Source organism: Myxine glutinosa, chromosome 10, assembly GCF_964187855.1.
Source record: "Myxine glutinosa chromosome 10, kmMyxGlut1.1, whole genome shotgun sequence".
Classification (NCBI taxonomy): domain Eukaryota; kingdom Metazoa; phylum Chordata; class Myxini; order Myxiniformes; family Myxinidae; genus Myxine; species Myxine glutinosa.
Window position 1 is genome coordinate 89555379 of NC_136270.1, and position 19714 is coordinate 89575092.

Consider the following 19714-nt stretch of genomic DNA (forward strand, 5'->3'; position numbering starts at 1 on the left):
CACTTGTCGAATTATGACGTCATAATGGAGGCACCTATGACATCATCGTTAACATATCTTATTCCCCATTTAGAGTTCTTTACAATGAGCCATGTCTAAATTTTTTCTATTAAGCACTTTCAGAGATATAGAGGTGCAAATTTTTTCGATTTTTCCAAGATGGCGGCCGAACCACGTGACCGATGACGTCATCATTATTATTTTTTTCTTCACCAGTTTATGCCGACATGGCGCTCAAGAAATTGCATCTTGATTGGATGAAGTTTTGTACTTGTCGAATTATCGAATTACGACGTCATAATTGAGGCCTTGGGCCGAGAGTTAAAAATTGGGCACAGTCTATTTCAGGGTAAGACAAATATGTGTGTAAAGTATGGCTATTCTATGTGCAACGGTGTAGACGTAGTACTGCGCACAAACAGACAAACCAACCAACCAACCAACCAACCAACCAACATACTTGCCGGAATCTTTTCCGGCAAGTAATAACGAGAAAGAGCAATCAGAGATTGCAGACCCTCGCCAGGACGTGTTTTCAGTAGTTTTTAAGGCTTTTGTGTTAAAACAAATATGGCGGCCGAATCACATGACCGATGACGTCATCGTTTTTTTTTCTCCACCAATTTATCCCAAGATGATGCTCAAGAAATTTTATCTTGATCAGATGAAGTTTTGTACTTGTTGAATTATGACGTCATAATGGAGGCACCTATGACATCATCATTAACATATTTTATGGCCCATGGAGAGTTCTTTACAATGAGCCATGTCTTCAATTTTTTCTATTCAGCGCTTTTGGAGATATAGAGGTGCAAAGTTTTTCGGTTTTTCCAAGATGGCGCCCATACCACGTGACCTATAATGTCATAATTATCATTAAAAAATTCTAGAGGTGGATTTGCACCTGTGGTGAAAATTTCCTGTCAATCGGACCAACGGTTGCAGAGGAAATCATATTTATTCTGTGCGGACAAACAGACAGACAGACATGAAAAATCGGTCAGAGACCGAGGACTTGCCAGAATGTACTTTAAAAAAAATCTTATGTACTTATTCTTACCAATTCTTAGTCTTCCCCTGTGAATGTACTTATTCTTCCCCTGTGAGCTATCACAAGCAGTATTTCAACAATATCAGACAAAAATCATCACATTTATTGACAGTTCAGCTCGCCCGCCCCATTTTGATATATTTTTGCCGCTGGAGCAAAAACTAGGCAAACCCCGCAGCGAGTTTCTAATTATAATACGTTTTTATGAATTGCTGTTGTAAGCAATCAAGGTAAGTATTCAAGTCAAGGCACAGTCTATTCCAGGGCAAGGCAAATATGTGTGTAAAGTATGGCGATGCTATGTGCAACGATGTAGACGTAGTACTGCGCACAAACAGACAAACCAACCAACCAACCAACCAACCAACCAACCAACCAACCAACCAACCAACATACTTGCCGGAATCTATTCCAGCAAGTAACAAAAAAACGGACTAAAATGCTCAGGGTCCTCAATCTCCTCAGGCGAGGGTAAATATGTCGTGCATAGCACGATACCTGCAAAATCCCTAAAATAAGTTGTTGGCCTATGATGACCTCAAAAATAGTTGGTGGTTGAATTCAGTGACTTGATATGCAAATCCTCTTCAAATTTCAAGTTAATCGGATGAAAATTGAGGATTTTAGAATTCTGACCTATGTTGACCTTTTGGCCTATATTGACCTCAAATAGTTTGTGGTTGAATTCAGTGACCTGATATGCAAATCCTCTTCATATTTCAAGTCAATCGGATGAAAATTGAGGATTTTAGAAATTTGACAGTTGGTGACCATTGGCCTATATTGACCTTTTGACCCCAAAAACAATATGCTTCTTACTTATGACCAACTCTACCGTTTAGTGAAGTTTTGTGAGGATCGGTTGAAAATTGTGACCTGTAGGCGACTTACATACAGACAAACAGACAGAATAACGCACAACACCAAACAATATACTTGAGGAATCTTCGATTTTTACAAGTAACAAACGGACTCAAATACAATGCCTCTCCTCTGGCGAGGGTAACAAAAACGTGCGATACAGAGTCGACCCTGCCTCAGCAGTGAAAACGAGGCTTTTCTCTTGACGACTTGTCACAGCCTCATGGTTCAAGAATTGCATCCATCCTTCAAATCCACACCATCTTAGGTGTCACGAAAATCTTGACTTCCTTGCTTTTTTTTTTTTTTTTCTGTATACAAGGTCTAGGCTCATGAAAGAACTAACATTGATCACAAAAAGACAAACTGACACATAAAACATATGATAAAGGGAGCGGGAGAACAAGATGGAGAGCAGGGAGATCTGTGGGAGGGAGTGGGCTTGGGGGGAGAAGGCATGGGAAGCGGGGGGGGGCAGGGGGTAGAGGTAAAAATAAAATAAAAAGTGTGGACACTGCTAGGACTTCCAGGAAAGAAGTCGGTATTTCAAAAAAGTGGATCTGGGGTGAATTAGCGGGGGTAGAAAAGATCAAGGTTTTGGATAAGAGATGGTGGTGAACAGCTGTTTTAAAGACCTGGAGGGGGGAGTGGGATCGAAGAGAGTGAGGGGGTTTGTTCCAGAGGCGGGAGAAAAGAGGAATGAAGGAGTGAAGTTGAGCAGAGAGTCTTGATTTTGGCAGTTTAACCATAAGAGGGTTGCAGGTCTTGTGCGACCTGTTGGAATATTTGGGGGACAGAGCCCCGAGAGAGCTGGGAGAGCAAGGCCGGAGAGGAGTCGGTAGAAGACAGAAAGACCACCAACCTGCCTGCGGTGAGTGAGTGAAAGGCCCTCAGAATCAGCTTCATCGCGGGAGATTCCAATGATTCTGAAAGCTTTGGTTTCAACAACGTGAAGCCGAGCTCGGTGTGAGGCAGGAGCACCGGCCCAGAGGGGAGAGCAGTATTCCATTGAGCTGCGGATGAAAGCATTGTATGTGGTGAGGAGCTCAGGTGTGCCAAGGAAGGACCGCACGATGGAGGATGCCCAGTCGGCGACTGGCTTTGGAGGCCAGCTTGGAAATGTGGTTTTCCCAGGAAAGATCATGGCAGATAGTGAGACCCAAAAGCTTGAGTGACACAACTTCTTGAAGAGGATTGTTGAGAAAGTAGATTGGAGGGTTGTCTAGTCGGTTTTTTCGGAGAGACATAGTGAGAGTGTGAGATTTGTCAGGATTGAAAGACATGTTCCACTTGTTTGACCAGTCTGTGATTTTGTCCAGGTCTGCAGAGAGTGATGCGGCTGCAGACTGCCGATCTGAGTGATGGGATATGGAGCGGCAGAGAGTGGAGTCATCAGCAAAGAGATATAGAGGATTTTCCAGAGAGTCGGAGAGATCATTGATGAAGACCAGAAAAAGCACAGGGCCCAGAACACTGCCTTGGGGAACTCCAGCCTGAACAGGAAGGGGAGATGAGAGAAAATCATTCAGGGCCACATGTTGACTACGACCAGAGAGGACGTCCGCAAGCCATGCGTGGACATTTCTATGGATACCATAAGAGGAGAGTTTGGTGAGCAGAGTGGGGTGCCAGACCGTATCGAAGGCATGTGATATGTCAAGGGAGACAGCTCTGATTTCCTGTTTGGCATTCAGGACCTCTATCCATTGTTGAGACAGCAGAAGCAGCATGCCCAGAGTAGAATGACCTGGTCTGAATCCAAATTGATGATCCGAGATCAAGCCATTGGAGAAAAGGAAGGATTTGATGTCAGAAGCGACGATTGATTCCATGACCTTGCTGATTATTGGGAGTAGGCTGATTGGTCTGTAGTTGCAAGGATCTGTTTTTGCACCTTTTTTGTGTAAAGAGGTAATGTTGGCTGATTTCCAAGCATATGGCAGATGACCTTGAGCAAAAGAGAGGGTGAAGAGAACAGAGAGAAGGTCAGATAGAGCAGCAGAGCAGGATTTTAGAACCCATGGGCTGATGCTGTCTGGTCCAGTTGCAGAATCAGAGTCGATGATTGACAGAGACTTCTCCACCTTGTCAGGAGAGAAGGCCACAGAGTCCAGGAGCAGCTGGGTATGACTGGGTACGGTGGGTACAGAGAGAGACGGTTTGAGACACAAGATTTTGAGGCAAACACAGAGTTGAGGCGTTGTTTGAAAACCCTCGGTGATGTTTCTCGAGTCAAGGTTCAATGTACCAAAAAACGGGAACAAATGTATGTCCTAATCGGTGCCACGACACATCCGACTCTCTCCTTCCAACGACCAATCACATGATAAATCTTGGGTAGAACATGCAAGTGAAAACTCGATAGAAGAAGAAGTTTGCCTTCCAATGCATCATGGTTTATGTTGCCCTGTCGATCAGTTATGATGGTGAGATGATGAGGATTGTTCTCACAATCGGCCAGAAGATTGACATAATATGTAGGAGAACGATGGAGACAATAGAAATCCATTGATGCGCGTGTACAACATCAGATTGTTAAACATCTTCGATATCAAGGCTCAGAATTACAATTTACCGGAATTATACACCAAGTCAGAGACAGACAAAGCTGCCGACAAGCGCTTTACTCTACACAAGCCAAAAATGGAGCAGCTAAAGTGCTGTACAAATGGTTTGCTCTCAAGCATTCGGAGGGAGCGCTAATCTCAGGATCGATGTTGATTGCCAAAGCAAAGCACTTTTATGATAAGATGGGATTGACTGATCAATGTGCCTTTTCTGATGGCTGGTTAGCTTGTTTCAAGCTGTGACATTGGATACGGTAGCTTGATATCTCAGGAGAATAAAAGTCTGCAGATCATGATCCAAGAACCGATCTGGGCTTTATGGCAGAGTGGCCAGACGGAAGCCTCTCCTCAGTGAAAGACACATGAAAGCCCGCTTGGAGTTTGCAAAAAAGCACCTAAAGGACTCTCAGACTGTGAGAAACAAGATTCTGTGATCTGATGAAACCAATATTGAACTGTTTGGCTTCTGTCTGGCCACTCTGCCATAAAGCTCAGATCGGTGGAGTGTTGCAGTGATGGTTGTCCTTCTGGAAGTTTCTCCCATCTCCACACAGGATCTCTCGAGCTCAGCCAGAGTGGCCATCGGGTTCTTGGTCACCTCTCTTACCAAGGCCCTTCTCCCCCGACTGCTCAGTTTGGCCGGGCGGCCAGCTCTAGGAAGAGTCTTGGTTGTTCCAAACTTCTTCCATTGAAGAATTATTGAGGCCACTCTGCTCTTGGGAACCTTCAATGCAGCAGAAATTGTTTTGTAGGCTTCCCCAGATCTGTGCCTCGACACAATCCTGTCTCTGTGCTCTGCAGGCAGTTTCTTCGACCTCATGGCTTGGTTTTTGCTCTGATATGCATTGTCAGCTGTGAGACCTTATGTAGACAGGTGTGTGCCCTTCCAAATCATGTCCAATCAATTGAATTTACCACAGGTGGACTCCAGTCAAGGTGTAGAAACATCTCAAAGATGATCAAGAGAAATGGGAGGCACCTGAGCTAAATTTCAAGTGTTATAGAAAGGGTCTGAATACTTATTATATGTGAATGTGATATTTCAGTTTTTTATTTTTAATAAATTTGCAAAACTTTCTAAAATCCTGTTTTCTCTTTGTCGTTATGGGGTAGAGTATAGATTGATGAGGGAAAAAATGAATTTAAACGATTTCAGCATAAGGCTGCAACATAACAAAATGTGAAAAAGTGAAGGGGTCTGAATACTTTCTGAATGCACTGTATACATATATATATATATATAATTATTTTTATTTTTTTTAATAAACAGGAATTAAATTCCTGTGTGGGGCTAAGTGTGAAAAACTGACTCAACACGGGACTCGAACCAAGGACCTCCATCACTTTCGCGGTGACAGCCCACTGCGCTATTGAGCCAACCAAAATCTCCTCAGAAATTTTCCGCATTTAACTCTGTGAGCTTTATAATGGCCGATGTCTTACGTGCCTGCTAGGCAGACCCCATATGTGAGCGCAAGTACATGTATGCGTATGTATGTTTATGCAAGTATATATATCGCACCTTTAATTCAAATAAAATCTCCAAGTGCTTTCCATCTCAAAACAAAAGAGGGTAATAATAAAAAGCAAATTTTAAAATGATATCAATGAAGGTGAGGATTAAGAAAAAGCAATCATAATTAGGTAAGACTAAAAAAGATTTTTAAATTGTGACTGATTGGGCAGTGCAGATTTTAAAAGGCAGAGAATTCCATATTATCCAAGAATAACTGCTTACCTGATTACAAAATGCCGAACGTGATTAAATCATAACAAAGCCAAAAAGTAACAAAATATATGACGTCCTTAAGATGTGAAAACAGCTTTATTGTATATTTCTTTGAAACCCATGGGTAAGAAGCACGATATGTATCTTTCATATCTTCACACATGTCTCTTTCATAATTCGATGCATCTCTTGGCTTTACTGTAGTGCTGTTGGTGCAGAGGTTGGCAAGGATGCATTCAGGTAGGAGTTTACTGAGGAGAAGGTGTTCCATCATCTGAGGCTTTATGCTACAGTCACATGTTTCTACCAGCACTGTCCTTGAATCCACACGTCTGCATTGGGACCCTTCAGCGGATAGCAGCAGTTCTCAAGTGGTGGCCATGGGCCTTCTCCACCAATATGGATTTCATCATCAAATTCGATGTCTACTCCCTGTTCCAAGTCAGATTGACGGTCAGCAATTCTGCTATTTGCTTCATGGTCGATTCAAGGGGATAGGTGGAGTGCCAGAATCTACACCTTTACTTCACTCTGTTGCATGCAGGTTGGTACTGGAACATTGAATCTGCAGTTTGCTGGCTTAAAAAAAAAAAATTCTGTGCTTGTGACTGCCCTTCATACTACAGAAGAGTAGTTTCAAAGAGTAGAAGCAGATCGTCCACTTTGGTTCCTTTAAGGCAGCTGGTGGTGTAACGGCAATCAACTGATGTGAAATGCTTTTCTTTGTACTTTTGCATACCCTTATCAATATTCATTTTTTGTATCTGTCGAGTCTCATGGAAGATCTAGAACACAGAACGAACCAGAATATAACAGCATAATAAGAACATCGTAGAAGGGGGGTGGGGCACCAACAGCATATTAGAGGGTTAGTCAGAGAGACACTTCGAGGAAGAAGAGGGCATGGGGAAGAATGAGAACAAGGGAAGTGGAGGAGGACACAGGGGTGCAAAAGCTGGATACAAGCACAAACACAGCAACTAGAGGAAGGGAAAACTGAGGATGAAACAGAATGGAGCAAAAAACGAAAATTGTGAGGGATGTGGTGGGAAGAGAGAAGCTGGGGGGGGGGGGGGGGCAGGGGAAGAGAGGGGGGAGACAATAACTTGGAGAGGAAGGGGTGTGCTCACGTAGTGTTAATGAAAGTTGAAAAGATGAGTATGATTTGGAGATGATCTGAGGTTGTGATGAACAGCCATCTTGAAGCCCTAGAGGGAAGAATGGGATTGAAGTTGGTTTCACAGGTGAGAGAAAAGAGTGGAGGTGAGCCTGGACTTTGGGAATTTCACCCTAAGTGGGTTACAAGCAAAACGTGTGTGCCCTGCAGAAACCTTGGGAGCAGGAAATGGGTTTGGTGAGTGGGGTGAGGGCTCCCAGCACAAAGTGGGCCGAGGGTGCAAGACCAGAAAGAAAGCGGTAAAAGACAGAGAGACCACCGACATGTCTACGATGTGAGAGTAACCTGCTGATGTAAAACCTGCTATAACTGACAAACCCATTAGAGTGAAAGTGTAATAACATGATGCGTACGAGGCCCATTTCACGTCACCACGTCACTTAAGTTACAATTCAGAAACATTTTTCGGGTAAATGACACTCCCTACTCCAAAAGACTAGAGTACAGTGTTTTTGTCTTCATGGAATACAAACATGAATTTATTCCCTTTAATTTGGTATGGTAATTCAACATCACCCATAGCTTCATTTTGAAATGTCCGTGTCACACAAGTTACTCTGCAAATTGCATAATTTCAAAACTTCTTCCAAAACTGTAAAACTCTGTGAAGTCTTGAAAATTAAACAAAGTTTGCATGAAACAGGTTCCCGAAGGACTTGAGTTTATTGTGTGCCCAATGCTATAATTTATTTTTTATCATTTACATTTCAAGTCTGTATTTATTGTGTCACGTAATGTGCATAAAATTGTCACGTAAGTTACTTGTGTGAATTTTCATGCTCAAGTAGCTCAAAATGCCCACAACATTGTATGTAAATTGAAGAAAACCTACAGAATGGATATAATTACATCTGTGATATATGTAGAGACATAAGTGCACGTCAACTACGTACCATATACACAATATTTGTCTTTTACCACCAATGAATGAAGATTGCATTGTATAAGGGCGTTACAACAATGACAGCAATGTTTGCATGTACAGTACTTCATAAAATGACCACATGCTTGAAAACAGATTTGATAATGACACTTCCTAACACCAATGCATTAATTGTGGATGCATGGAGATCATTGCATTGTTTTCCAGAGAGGAAAAAGTTTAACTTTGATGACGTCATTGATGCAGAGGAAGTGTATTGGAGGGAATGGATAAAGGATAACAATGGGAGAATAAATAAAGTAATGCATTATTGTTGCAAGGGTGAACTAAAGGAACACATCTTGAATGGCTTTGAAGACTATCATGAGCATGTCCGAGTCAAGAGAATCATGTCAAACTCCTTTGAAAATGACAAGTGACCGTAAAGTCCAGGCACTTCAAGTGGATTTTGCAATGTTGTATAGCTGCAACCATCAGGATGAAATCCAATCAACTCTGTGGTCCAGGGAGTGTCAATCTCTTCATAGCAGCTACCTATGGCATCAATGGACAGTGCTGATCATGCTTCATCATAACCGACACCAATGACAAAGGCAAAAACAGTGTTTTTGCTTTTATGAATAAACTTGAAGAGAACAAATCAACTTTTCATCTGATGAAGAATAGTTGGTGATCTATTGTGATGGTCTGTCAAGTGAATTCAAAAACAAGTTCATCACAGGCAAATTTGTTGGACTTCTGGCAAACAAACTTGGAGCATCTGAATATGAATATGAATGAATTGGAGCATCTGCCACCTGGAAATACTTTGCCACCTCACATGGCAAAGGAGTTGTTGATGGGATTGGGTTGCAGCGATGGCTAGAGTAAGGGAAAAGTTTGAGAGTAAAGGGACTGATGCTATGGTTATTTAATCTGCTGAAGAGTTTGCCCAGGCCATATCGCATCTCTTGCCTCAGGTTGAAAGCTGTCTGGTCAAAGAAGAGGAGATATCAGCAGCTATACAAGAAAAAGGTCCATGATCAGAAACAAATGATGTGCCGATTGTAAAGAAAATTCATGCAGACAAAGCAGAGGCAGGGCTTGTGAAAATGTGGGCAACAGCTTTGGATAGTCATGATCCCGCAAGGTTGTTGTCATACAGTCACGTGAAAAAGTAAGTACACCCCATGTAAAGTTTTGACTTTTTCAACATATTTCAACATACAGTTATTTGATCTTCATTTCAACAATATTGATAGATAAAGGTGATACAATATAACAAATATCATGCAACATTTACATTTTGTAGTCCATTGTATAATTTAAATAAACATAAATGAAAATTTCACATGTGGAAAAAGTAAGTACACCCTTGGCTCTAATAGTTGGTATTGCCCCCTTCGGCAGAAACGACCTCAAGTAGGCGTTTCTTATAAATGTCTACCAGTCTCTGACATCGACTGGGAGAAATTTTTTGCCCACTCCTCCATGCAGAATTCTTTCAGATGTGCGATGTTTGAGGGGTTTCTTGCATGCACAGCTCGTTTCAAATCCCCCCACAACATCTCGATGGGATTTAGATCCGGGCTTTGACTTGGCCATTCCAGAACCCTCCATTTCTTTCTTTGCAGCCATTCCTTGGTGGATTTACTGGTATGTTTAGGGTCATTGTCATGTTGCAAGGTCCACCTTCGGTTGAGCTTCAACTTTCCGACAGATGGCCTCACATTATCCTCAAGCACCCTCTGGTACAATGAAGAATTCAAAGTGGATTCTATGATGGTGAGCTGCCCAGGCCCTGATGCAGCAAAGCTGCCCCAAACCATAATATTTCCACCACCATGCTTTACAGTTGGTATCAGGTTCTTGTGGTCAAATGCTGTCTTTGGTTTTCACCAAACATGTCTTCTGGTACTGTGGCCAAATAGCTCTACCTTTGACTCATCTGTCCAGAGCACATTGTTCCAAAAGTGCTGGTCTTTGCCGAGGTGTTCATTGGCAAACTTTAGTCTTGCCCTGATGTTCTTTCTGGACAGCAACGGTTTCCTCCTGGCACACCTCCCATGTAGATCAAATTTGTGCAGCTTCTTTCTAATGGTAGACTCGTGCACTTTGACATCAACAGTGGCAAGAGCTACCTGGAGGTCGCATGATGACATTCTGGGGTTCTTCGAGACTTCTTTCAGCATCTTGCGGTCTGCTCTCGAGCTGAACTTGCTCGGGCGGCCTGGCCTGAACAAGTTGGCAGTTGTTTCGAATCTTCTCCACTTGTAGATGATCTTCTGGACAGTCGAATGATTGATTTCAAATTGTTTGGAGATCTTTTTAAATCCCTTCCCAGACTCGTAGGCATATATAACCTTTCTGAAGGCCTCAGAGAGCTCTTTTGATCTAGGCATGGTGACGCCGCACACTTCAACAACAAAGAGCAAACCAAACCAAATGTCTGAGGTTTAAATAAGACAGGTTCCTCCAAGATCCTCTCTAAAGATGTTCTAATCATTTGCACCTGAGCTGGTGCACCTGATTCTAATTTTAGGTATTTGAAGTAGTGATAAATGTGGGGGTGTTTTTTGCGAAATTTGCATTTGTTTATTTAAATTATACAATGGACTACAAAATGTAAATGTTTCATGATATTTGTTATGTTATATCACCTTTATCTATCAATATTGTTGAAATGAAGATCAAATAGCTGTATGTTGAAATTTGTTGAAAAAGTCAAAACTTTACATGGGGTGTACTTACTTTTTCACGTGACTGTATATGATGCAGCTCGGGCAACCCTGGAACATTGGGAAATCATGTTGATGTACATGTATGTGACTGGGTGGTGGTGCAGTACAATGAAGAATGCTACCCAGGTGAGGTGACAGTATGATCGGAAAGGATGCACATGGCAATGTCATGGTACCAGCAACATCCACAAACTGCAAATGGCCTGTCCTACCTGTCAGAATTTTCTATAAACCTGAGAGTACCATGTGCAAGATACATTCTCCAGAAGCCCTTTGTGTCAGTCAGGGGGAGATTACAATTCTCCTTTCATGACACTGTCTAAATCAGCTATGATGACCTCTGTAACATTTAACACACATACCGTAACTTGCGTGACGTCACGTAAGTTACAGATTTCTAGTTGCCATTCTCATGATATGGAGTAAACATTGACAGTGATTTTTATGTGTTGTTGTTCAGCACTTAATGTTATATTTGTAAATGTACCTCAACAAGATTGATCATGTGGGGTTTTTTTTAATGAGGAAACTATTGTATTTTAATGTCACGTAAGTTACGCTGAAAACATACCTTTTGTTGCGGTCAGAGCATATAAAAGTTTTACTTTTTCAAGAGTCAGGCCCACTTTCTGTAAAATGAGCCATTGATTATTTTGAGATGAACATTTGAGTGCATTATCCTACCAGTTATGTTGTATGATCCTTGCCTACATGCACGATGAACCAAATGACCATCGTCAACATGTAAAACTAAACAAAAAAGGCCAAAACCAGCACCTTTGCCCCGATACCAAATTATGCTCTTGCACAACTCCAGCCCGTTAACAAAGCTGCTTTGTCACTGTTTTGTCCACACTAACGTGCAATCTTGGCTTTTACTCCTATTTTATCTATTTTTTTTTAATGTGCATGTTCCCCCAGTTAAGCGTTGAAGTATGTTTCTTTTAGCTCCGTTCCAGAATAATCACCAAATGTGAATTCTCGGGGATGCAATTCGTTTATTGCATGTCAACAAGTCTGTCTTAGATCAACAACTCGCCTGATCAGATAAAGTTAGCTATTTGGAGTTGTTTTGATTGAATGTATGCCATTGATGCATCTATTTAAGCTAATAAGGCTGATACAATTATGTGGTCATTTGATCTATGAACAGTTAAGTCTCTAAATATGCACCAATTTGCCTTCATCGCCTTTGATTTATTCGTGTACTATTACATATTGTACATCTTGCCTTGTTCAGTTTGAGTTGAAACTGTGCTCTTCATCCTGCCTCTTTGATGTCATGCTCCTCTCCCTCTCCCCCTCATTTGTTGCAGTCTGACCCACTTGGCCTTAACGCAGCACCCGTAGGATCTCCCAGGACCACAGATGACTCTGCCCCACGGAAACGATCCTCTACGGAGGAGCCAACGGCAGGCCTTAAGAGGGGTCGGGTACGATGGCTCCTCATGCCTGCCTCAGATCCCAATTCTAGCGGAGACGGCAGATGGACTAGAATGAGATAACTGAGATGTAGGGGCATGAAATATGTTATTACAGCAATTCAAAGAAGAGCAGTTTGTTTTGTAAATTCTCAAACATGTCTTGATGATGGATGTGACTGTTTTGTTTCCTACTAGGCTTTTCGTAATTATAATGCACAATGCAAATCTAAACCTTTATACCACTGCCTTCCTTTCCTTGTCCCTGATTAGTCAGAGGATGTGACCCCTATTACACCAGTTACGCCTGCTCCACGTATCTGTAAAGTCACCACCGAAGCCCCATTTGCAAGCCCCACATCCAAGCATAAAGCTCCTCTTGTGGCATTCCCGTGAGTTGCTTTGTGTAAAGCGCAAATGCTGTTTGTTTTGGCATGCTGGTAGGATTTATTTTGATGTGCTTTTAATTTTCGAATTCAAAGGTTTTCTTTAATGAACAATTATTTTATGTCTTAAAGATGAAAGTAGTGCTGGGCTTGTCACTTTCCTGATGCTTTTTATCCTTTTTTCCAGAGTCTTCTGGAATCTCGAGGTCCCGTCGAATGTTGTTGCTCGAGAGATGCCGCCTTACCTGCTTTTTCCACCGCATCCTGAAGCGGAGCTGTGTCGTGCCCAGCTGACAGCACGCTTGCGACAGCACTACCAAGAATTGTGTCAGCAGCGAGAAGGTGTGATCTGGCCCTGATTGTGTTAATGGACGCAAACACACAGTTATTTACATTATGCATGGTCTCTGTAGCACTGGAGAGTTAAATCTTGTCATTTTGTTCAAGTAGATCAAAACTGAAGGAGCTGGCAGGCATTTATAATAAAATTACAAAGCTCATACTCACTCACTCACTCACTCGTAGAAATGTTTAGCACTTTCTCGGTGGGCTGCAAAGTTGAAATTTGCCAAAATAATGCAACTCGAACCCACAATTCCAGGAACAAAAATGACAAAACTATCCATAAATTTCTGAAAACGAAAATATCAGTAAACAAAAGTTGAGAAGTGGCACTTCGTTCCCTTGGCCAGGAGAACGGCAGAGCTTGGACTTCTCATAAAAGAGCTCGTACTGCTCACTTATTCCTTATTCAATTGCCGAGAAACACCAACGCACGACGGGAGAGGCCAGGGGGGAGGTTGTCATGTGTATGTGCACTGGCACACCATCCAGAGGGTGATATATTAACACTCTTTTTCTTCTGTGCCCACAATTATTCCTACTTTATTGTGGGGTTGGCTGGGAGAAGCTTGGCCCAATTTTTTCACAAACCTGCTGGCCAGACTTGACATTCGACTAATGTTATGACAGGAATTTGGAAATTGTTCATGGTGCCGGCGATAGCGCACTGACTCTATGCGAAGGACACCGTGGGATCTTTAAGGTCCACCAACTAATGCCAACAGACAGGACGCCCATTTTAACGTCCATCAGAGGGACGGCACATGTAATGATAAATCACCCAGCCTCTGAAACACCAGGGTGACAGTTTATAGTTGGTTCGAGATTCAAACCCAAGCTAGACAGCTTTGAGGTGAGTGTGCGTAACTCTTGGCCATTCCACCAGCCTTCATGGGAATACTATTACCCTTGCCAGAGGAGAGGGTATTGCATTTGTGTCCATTTGTCTCTCGTCTTTGTTCGCACATAATGTACCAACGTCGACCACAATTTTTACACCCATTATCTTTTTTTAAACCGAGTACGTCTATAAAGTATGTACAATTAGAATGCAAGTATGTCTGTAAAATACGTACTATAAAACCACACAATCACTTCACAAAACAAGTCCTGGTGAGGGTCTACAATCTTTTATTGCTCTTTCTAGTTATTCTTCTTCTTCTTCTTCTTCTTCTTATTATTATTATTATTATTAGTATTATTATTATTATTGTGCCATTATCATCAGATGGAATTGACTGGTTAATTTGTGATTATAATCATTTTGACAAAAAATCTAACTTTGATGACACGGATGTTGGAGTCAGGATTGGAGGAAGATGTATCAACAACCTGAGTTATTCTGACAATACCACTTTGTTGGCAGAAAGTAAAGAGGACTTGATGAAACTGATGCAGGCAGTGAAGGAAAGTGAAAAAGCTTGTCTTTATTTAAATCTAAAAAAGACTAAAATCTTGTCAACTGAGAAGATCGACATGTTTAGATTGCGAGACGATCATTTGGAAATAGTGGAAAGTTTTATCTTCCTGGGTTCTAGGATTGGAGTGTGTGGAAAATGTGGAGGAGAAATTAATAGATGGTGAGTTGGGGGGAAACAGCAATGTCAGGATTGACAAATATCTGGAAAGATCAAGACGTAATGAAACAAACAAAGAGGAAGCTGGCGAAACCTCTGGTATTTCCAGTTGCCGTGTATGGACATGAATAATTGACAGTGAAAAAGAAAGAAACGAAGAATATTGACAGTTTTGAAATGTGGTGTTGGAGATTGGACTGCATGGAAAATTCCATGGACTGCAGGAAGAACAAACAAATCTGTGCTTGAAGAAGTTGGATCACCAATTACATGAGAAGGGTCGATGCTAATCAAACGCAACAGCAAATACTGCATTGGAGTCATCAGAAGGAACCTGAATAAGTAAAGAGTAAAGATGGAGTCATCAGAAGGAACTTGGATAGGATTTGGGTTTTAGCTGCAACTCTTCAACCCTCAAACCCATCCAGGCACACCCAAGTGAGCCTTACAGAAAAATTTCTGCAAGCATTCACTTCTCCCGAGAAAGACAGATAAAGAAAGAAAAATGAAGATTAAAGAGAAAGAAGAAAAGAAAAAGCAAGAATTAGAATGGATAAAGAGAAATGTGAAAAAGTAGAAAGAAGTGTGTAAGGAACAAAGAACAGATGTCAGGAAGAACTTGGGTAGATACATTTCAACAGTTACTCACCAGGCTCAAATACAGCAACATGTACAAGCTACCAGACGTAAAACAGAAACTGTAACACTTTGGACACACCATGCTTGCAGAAAGGAAAGTCTGGAGAAGTCAACCATATTGGGTCTCTGTGAAGAAGAAGAAGAAGAAGAAGAAGAAGAGGAGGAAGGGGCCCCAGCATCGCATCTCTCTCTCCTGGATTCTGTGGAATCTAAAGCTCTCAACGTTATTGGAATCTTCCTCTGCAACCAAAACACAAGGTCTGTTGCTTTCACAATGCAGGCAGGTCAGTGGTCCCTCTGTTGTTTTTTTTACCTCCGCCATGAAAGGTGGATGGAGGTTATGTTTTCACCCCTGTCTGTCTATCTGTTTGTGAACAAGATATCTCAAAATGTTGTGGACGGATTCGGACGAAATGTGGCAGAGAGGTAGCGTATGTGACAAGGAAGAATCGATTCAATTTTGGTGAAGATCCGGATTCGGATCCGGCTAGGAGAATTTTTAAAGTGATTCTTCACTATTGGGAGCTAGGGCCAAAAACGATAAACAGCAGGATATCTCAAAAAGTTATGGATGGATGATTTTGATTAAATGTGATTCTGTATTGTGATTTTCTGGTCTACCCGGGGATACAAAATGTAAACTGTTCACCCTACGGAGGTATGCTCTCCACTGAGTGCCGTTCTAGTTTTTACTGCATCTTCTCCGATATTGCTCCCTGTGCTCTCTCAGTAGTCCAATACTTTCCATGCTCCTCCGTTATGCATGTGTTCCTCCAGTAACCCCCTTCTGGATAATCTTCCAACGTCCAGACTGACATCACACCTCAACTCCTTTGTTCCTCGATTCTCCCGTCTATGGAACTGCCTTCCAGAGGCCATTCTCTCCCACTCTTTCTTATAAGGCTTCAAGCAGACGTTGCACTGCCACCTTAGGTCATCCCACACCCTGACCCTTGATCTTCATTACACCCATTAACCCTTCCCAATCTAACAGCGCACTCTGACTTGCTTGTTTGTGTTTCCTACCCTCCTCTCTCTTGTCTTTTCCTGTTCATTCATTCCTATGTTGGTTATGCTCAATTGTTGCCCCACTACCCAGCTGTCACTTGATCCTTGCTTTTTCTCCCATGAGCCCCGGTTTTGTATTTATATTACTAGCAACGGTACCCGCCCTATGGGCGGGGCTTCAATTGGGAGGCCCAAATGAAAAGGTAAAATATCAGAAATTGAAGGCTTTTTTTTATTTTAAACGATTCATATAAACATCCGTTAAATCATATCACACGCAAATCATCAAAATCTAAACAGTATCCTACTATAATTCACCAAATGTCCCACAGTGATCGATACACTATCATCGTGATGATCGTGATGATCGTGATCGTGAATCGTGATCGTGAATCATGTTCACAATCGCTATGTCATATGTACTCCCGATACGTGTTTCTTTCAGTTGAAATGGGTTAGAATTCTCTCAAGCAGGGATTCAACCCGTGTCCTTATAAAAGGTCTTTGTCCGAGGTCACCGAGTTCGATCGGTGCAGCTGTGCAGCGATCGGTGCAGCCGTTTGTGCGGCACCTGGGAAAACAACATCGTCACAATGAACGTTATGCGAACGCGAATGTTGTACGTGAGTCCAAACCTGAGAATGCTGGAGACCAAAGCTGAAATTGGGAAAACTAAATAGCCTATTTTACTCCTGGAGATCCCAGGATTATCTACCCAAAATATCTTTGCGATCGGTTCAGCAGTTTTTACGATACCTTCGAACAGACAGACAGATAGACAGACGGACATTTGGTGAATTATAGTAAAATATATATTATTTATATTTATATTATGTTATAGTTTTGTAATTTATATTAACGAGAAAAAGAATATCTGTGACTTCGAGGCTATTTTACCTCTTGCTTTTTCTCCCACCAACGAAACGCTCTTTCATGTATGCGGCATCTAGTGCTGCGGTGCCTGCATTATCCACCTGATGCAATGTATAGTGCTCTCCTGAGCCCAATTCTCATTTTGATTGCAGGCAATTTGCACATTGTGTACACAAAAATGGTTGATTAGGGGTTGTGGGGACAACTCAAGATATTGTTGTGGATCCCGGGCCTGTCAACGTACTAAGGAAGGGGTTGGGGGGGGGGGGGGGGAAGGGTGAAGTCCCCGGGTCCCCTCAGACACCGAGTCCACAGGCCGCCGGCCACGACTACACTCGCGGTCGACGGGTTGTGAAGCAACTTCAATTGCCAATCTCCCTGTCACGGGTCGAAGGGTTAGAGGTCACAACCCGAATACCTTGCGAGACCACGCGGCCGGGAAGACCGGGGATTGAACTTTCGCGTTCCCACACCTTATGCCAATCAAGTGCGCCGAGCGGGTCGCACGGTGGGTCGTGGCATTAACCTGCATGATATACGGACCTGATTGAGCAACTGGATTTTGTTTCGAACGATGCTGGGCCAGTGGGGGAAAAGACGTACTCAAACAGGTTTGAAAGGAAACAAAATGTACATGTTTTATTTACAAAAAGCACAGATAAAGGACGAGAGGCAGGCTTATCAATTCTTACCTCGCCTAAATCCCGACAGGCGCCTTGCACACACACACTGGGAATGTAACACACAGGTTAAACTCGTACCGATCGATGTGCTGTTGCGGACTCGAGGGTGGCCGCTTCTGTGCGCAGCGTGCGGTTCGATCCGGACGTGCAGCTTGGATGAAGGAAGGTCCGAAGGACGAACCGCCGCTTCGAAGTCAGCATGAACGACGATCCCTGCTCCAGGAACGATTCAGCACAGGCGACGACCTCAGCTCGGATGAAGAATCAGCATGGGGAACGAAGGTTGAGTGCAGGAAGGACGAACCAGAACGTCGGACAGCCAGCTCAGAGAGAGAGAGAGAAAAAAGAAAAAAAGTGCCATGGACATGGGGTTTATATCGGGTCGAAACCTTCCCTAGAATGTTCCACAGGCTCCCATTGGCCGAGGCAATGCTGGTAGATTGCCGGCGAAATTTGCTAGGGAAAAGTCCAGACCTGATTGGTTATTTTACGTGTCCATGACCACTCATTGATTGTTTGCGTATCCACGATCTCTCATTGGTTACCTGCTGGTGACGTGGGCGGTTCTTTTAGCCACGCCGACCACACTTGCAGTTGATCACGTGGACTGTGGTTGTAGCCACGCCTCCTTGCACATGAATCAACGTTTTCCTTCAACTATACGAAGGTTTGAAATCCTGCTTAAACTCAACGCATATCTGCTTTAATTACTACACAATGGGAAGGGAGCTAATCTTTACATTTAATAAGAAATAACTGACTAATGCAGGCTACATGTTGTCGTGTAATTAACTAGGGGGGCGGGGCAGTGTTCTTTATTGCAAAATTACAACAATATTATGTACTCAAAATGGTTGTGGGGCAAACAAGGAAAAGAGAATTGAAAGTGAATCAATATTTGAAAGTGAAGGTGAAGTGAGTGAAGCAGCATTTGGATGACAGAAAATGTATGGCATTTTTTGGAAAAGGAGGGAGCAGAAGGAAAAGGGGGCGTGTGGGATATATTGGTATGGGGTTTCTGTGAGATTGCAGGTTTAAGTCATTTTTTGCATTTATCGGAAATAGATAGATTACCACCCTTTATTTCCTTCATTGTACCCAGGCATTGATGCACCTCGTGAGTCCTTCAATCGATGGATGCTGGAGCGGAAAGTTCGAGACAGGGGCACCGATCCCATGCTGCCCAGCGACTGTGAGCCAGCTGTCTCTCCTTCCATGTTCCGTGAAATTCTCAATGACATCCCAATCAGGTTCTGATATTTCCTTGAATTAATAGGACAAACACGTATGAGTACTCAAAAAACGAAGGGATATTAAATGGTACTGGATTTTGCAAATGTGTGAAGTGCATCGTGGGACCCACAACCACATGTGTGCATTGATGAACTGGGTGTGTGCGTTCGCAGGTTGTCCCGCATCAAACACCGTGAGGATGCCAAGAGACAGCTGTTTAAGTATGCTGAGGCGGCGAAGCGGATGATCGAATCGAGGTAAGAGTGTTCAGGTGGCAAATGATTTGTCTTTGAAGATCTGAATTTCCCTTACCATGTGCTGATAATATGACATTTGGAAAGGAATTTTATTGTTTGTGTCAGGTGAGCTATTGTGTCCCAGAATTTCAACAGTTTATCTTCCACCCAGCAGGAATGCAACTCCAGACAGCCGCAAGATCGTTAAGTGGAATGTGGAGGACACGTTTAACTGGCTGCGTAAAGAGCTATCTGCTACAAAAGAGGATTACCTGGTGTGCATTTATTCGCCATATCTATTTGTGCATGAATGCCTCTTTTCCCAATT

General features: G+C 42.6%; 1 protein-coding gene across 22 annotated transcripts in view; it reads left to right on the forward strand.

Annotated features, from left to right (window-relative positions):
• PCIF1 (phosphorylated CTD interacting factor 1) overlaps window positions 1-19714 on the forward strand; it is a 131056-nt gene that overhangs the window by 67515 nt on the left and 43827 nt on the right. For 12 of the 22 annotated variants that reach the window (XR_013624777.1, XR_013624772.1, XR_013624774.1 and 9 more), the window contains 6 exons: window positions 12305-12421; window positions 12683-12801; window positions 12983-13137; window positions 19020-19167; window positions 19324-19407; window positions 19559-19661. Coding sequence is in view for 16 of the 22 variants with exons in the window: in XM_068126556.2 (XP_067982657.2) it covers window positions 12305-12421; window positions 12683-12801; window positions 12983-13137; window positions 19020-19167; window positions 19324-19407; window positions 19559-19661 (726 nt within the window). In the remaining 6 variants the exon portion in view is untranslated. The remainder of the gene's footprint in view (window positions 1-12304; window positions 12422-12682; window positions 12802-12982; window positions 13138-19019; window positions 19168-19323; window positions 19408-19558; window positions 19662-19714) is intronic. The other 10 variants (XR_013624776.1, XR_013624773.1, XR_013624775.1 and 7 more) reach the window with 1 other exon arrangement.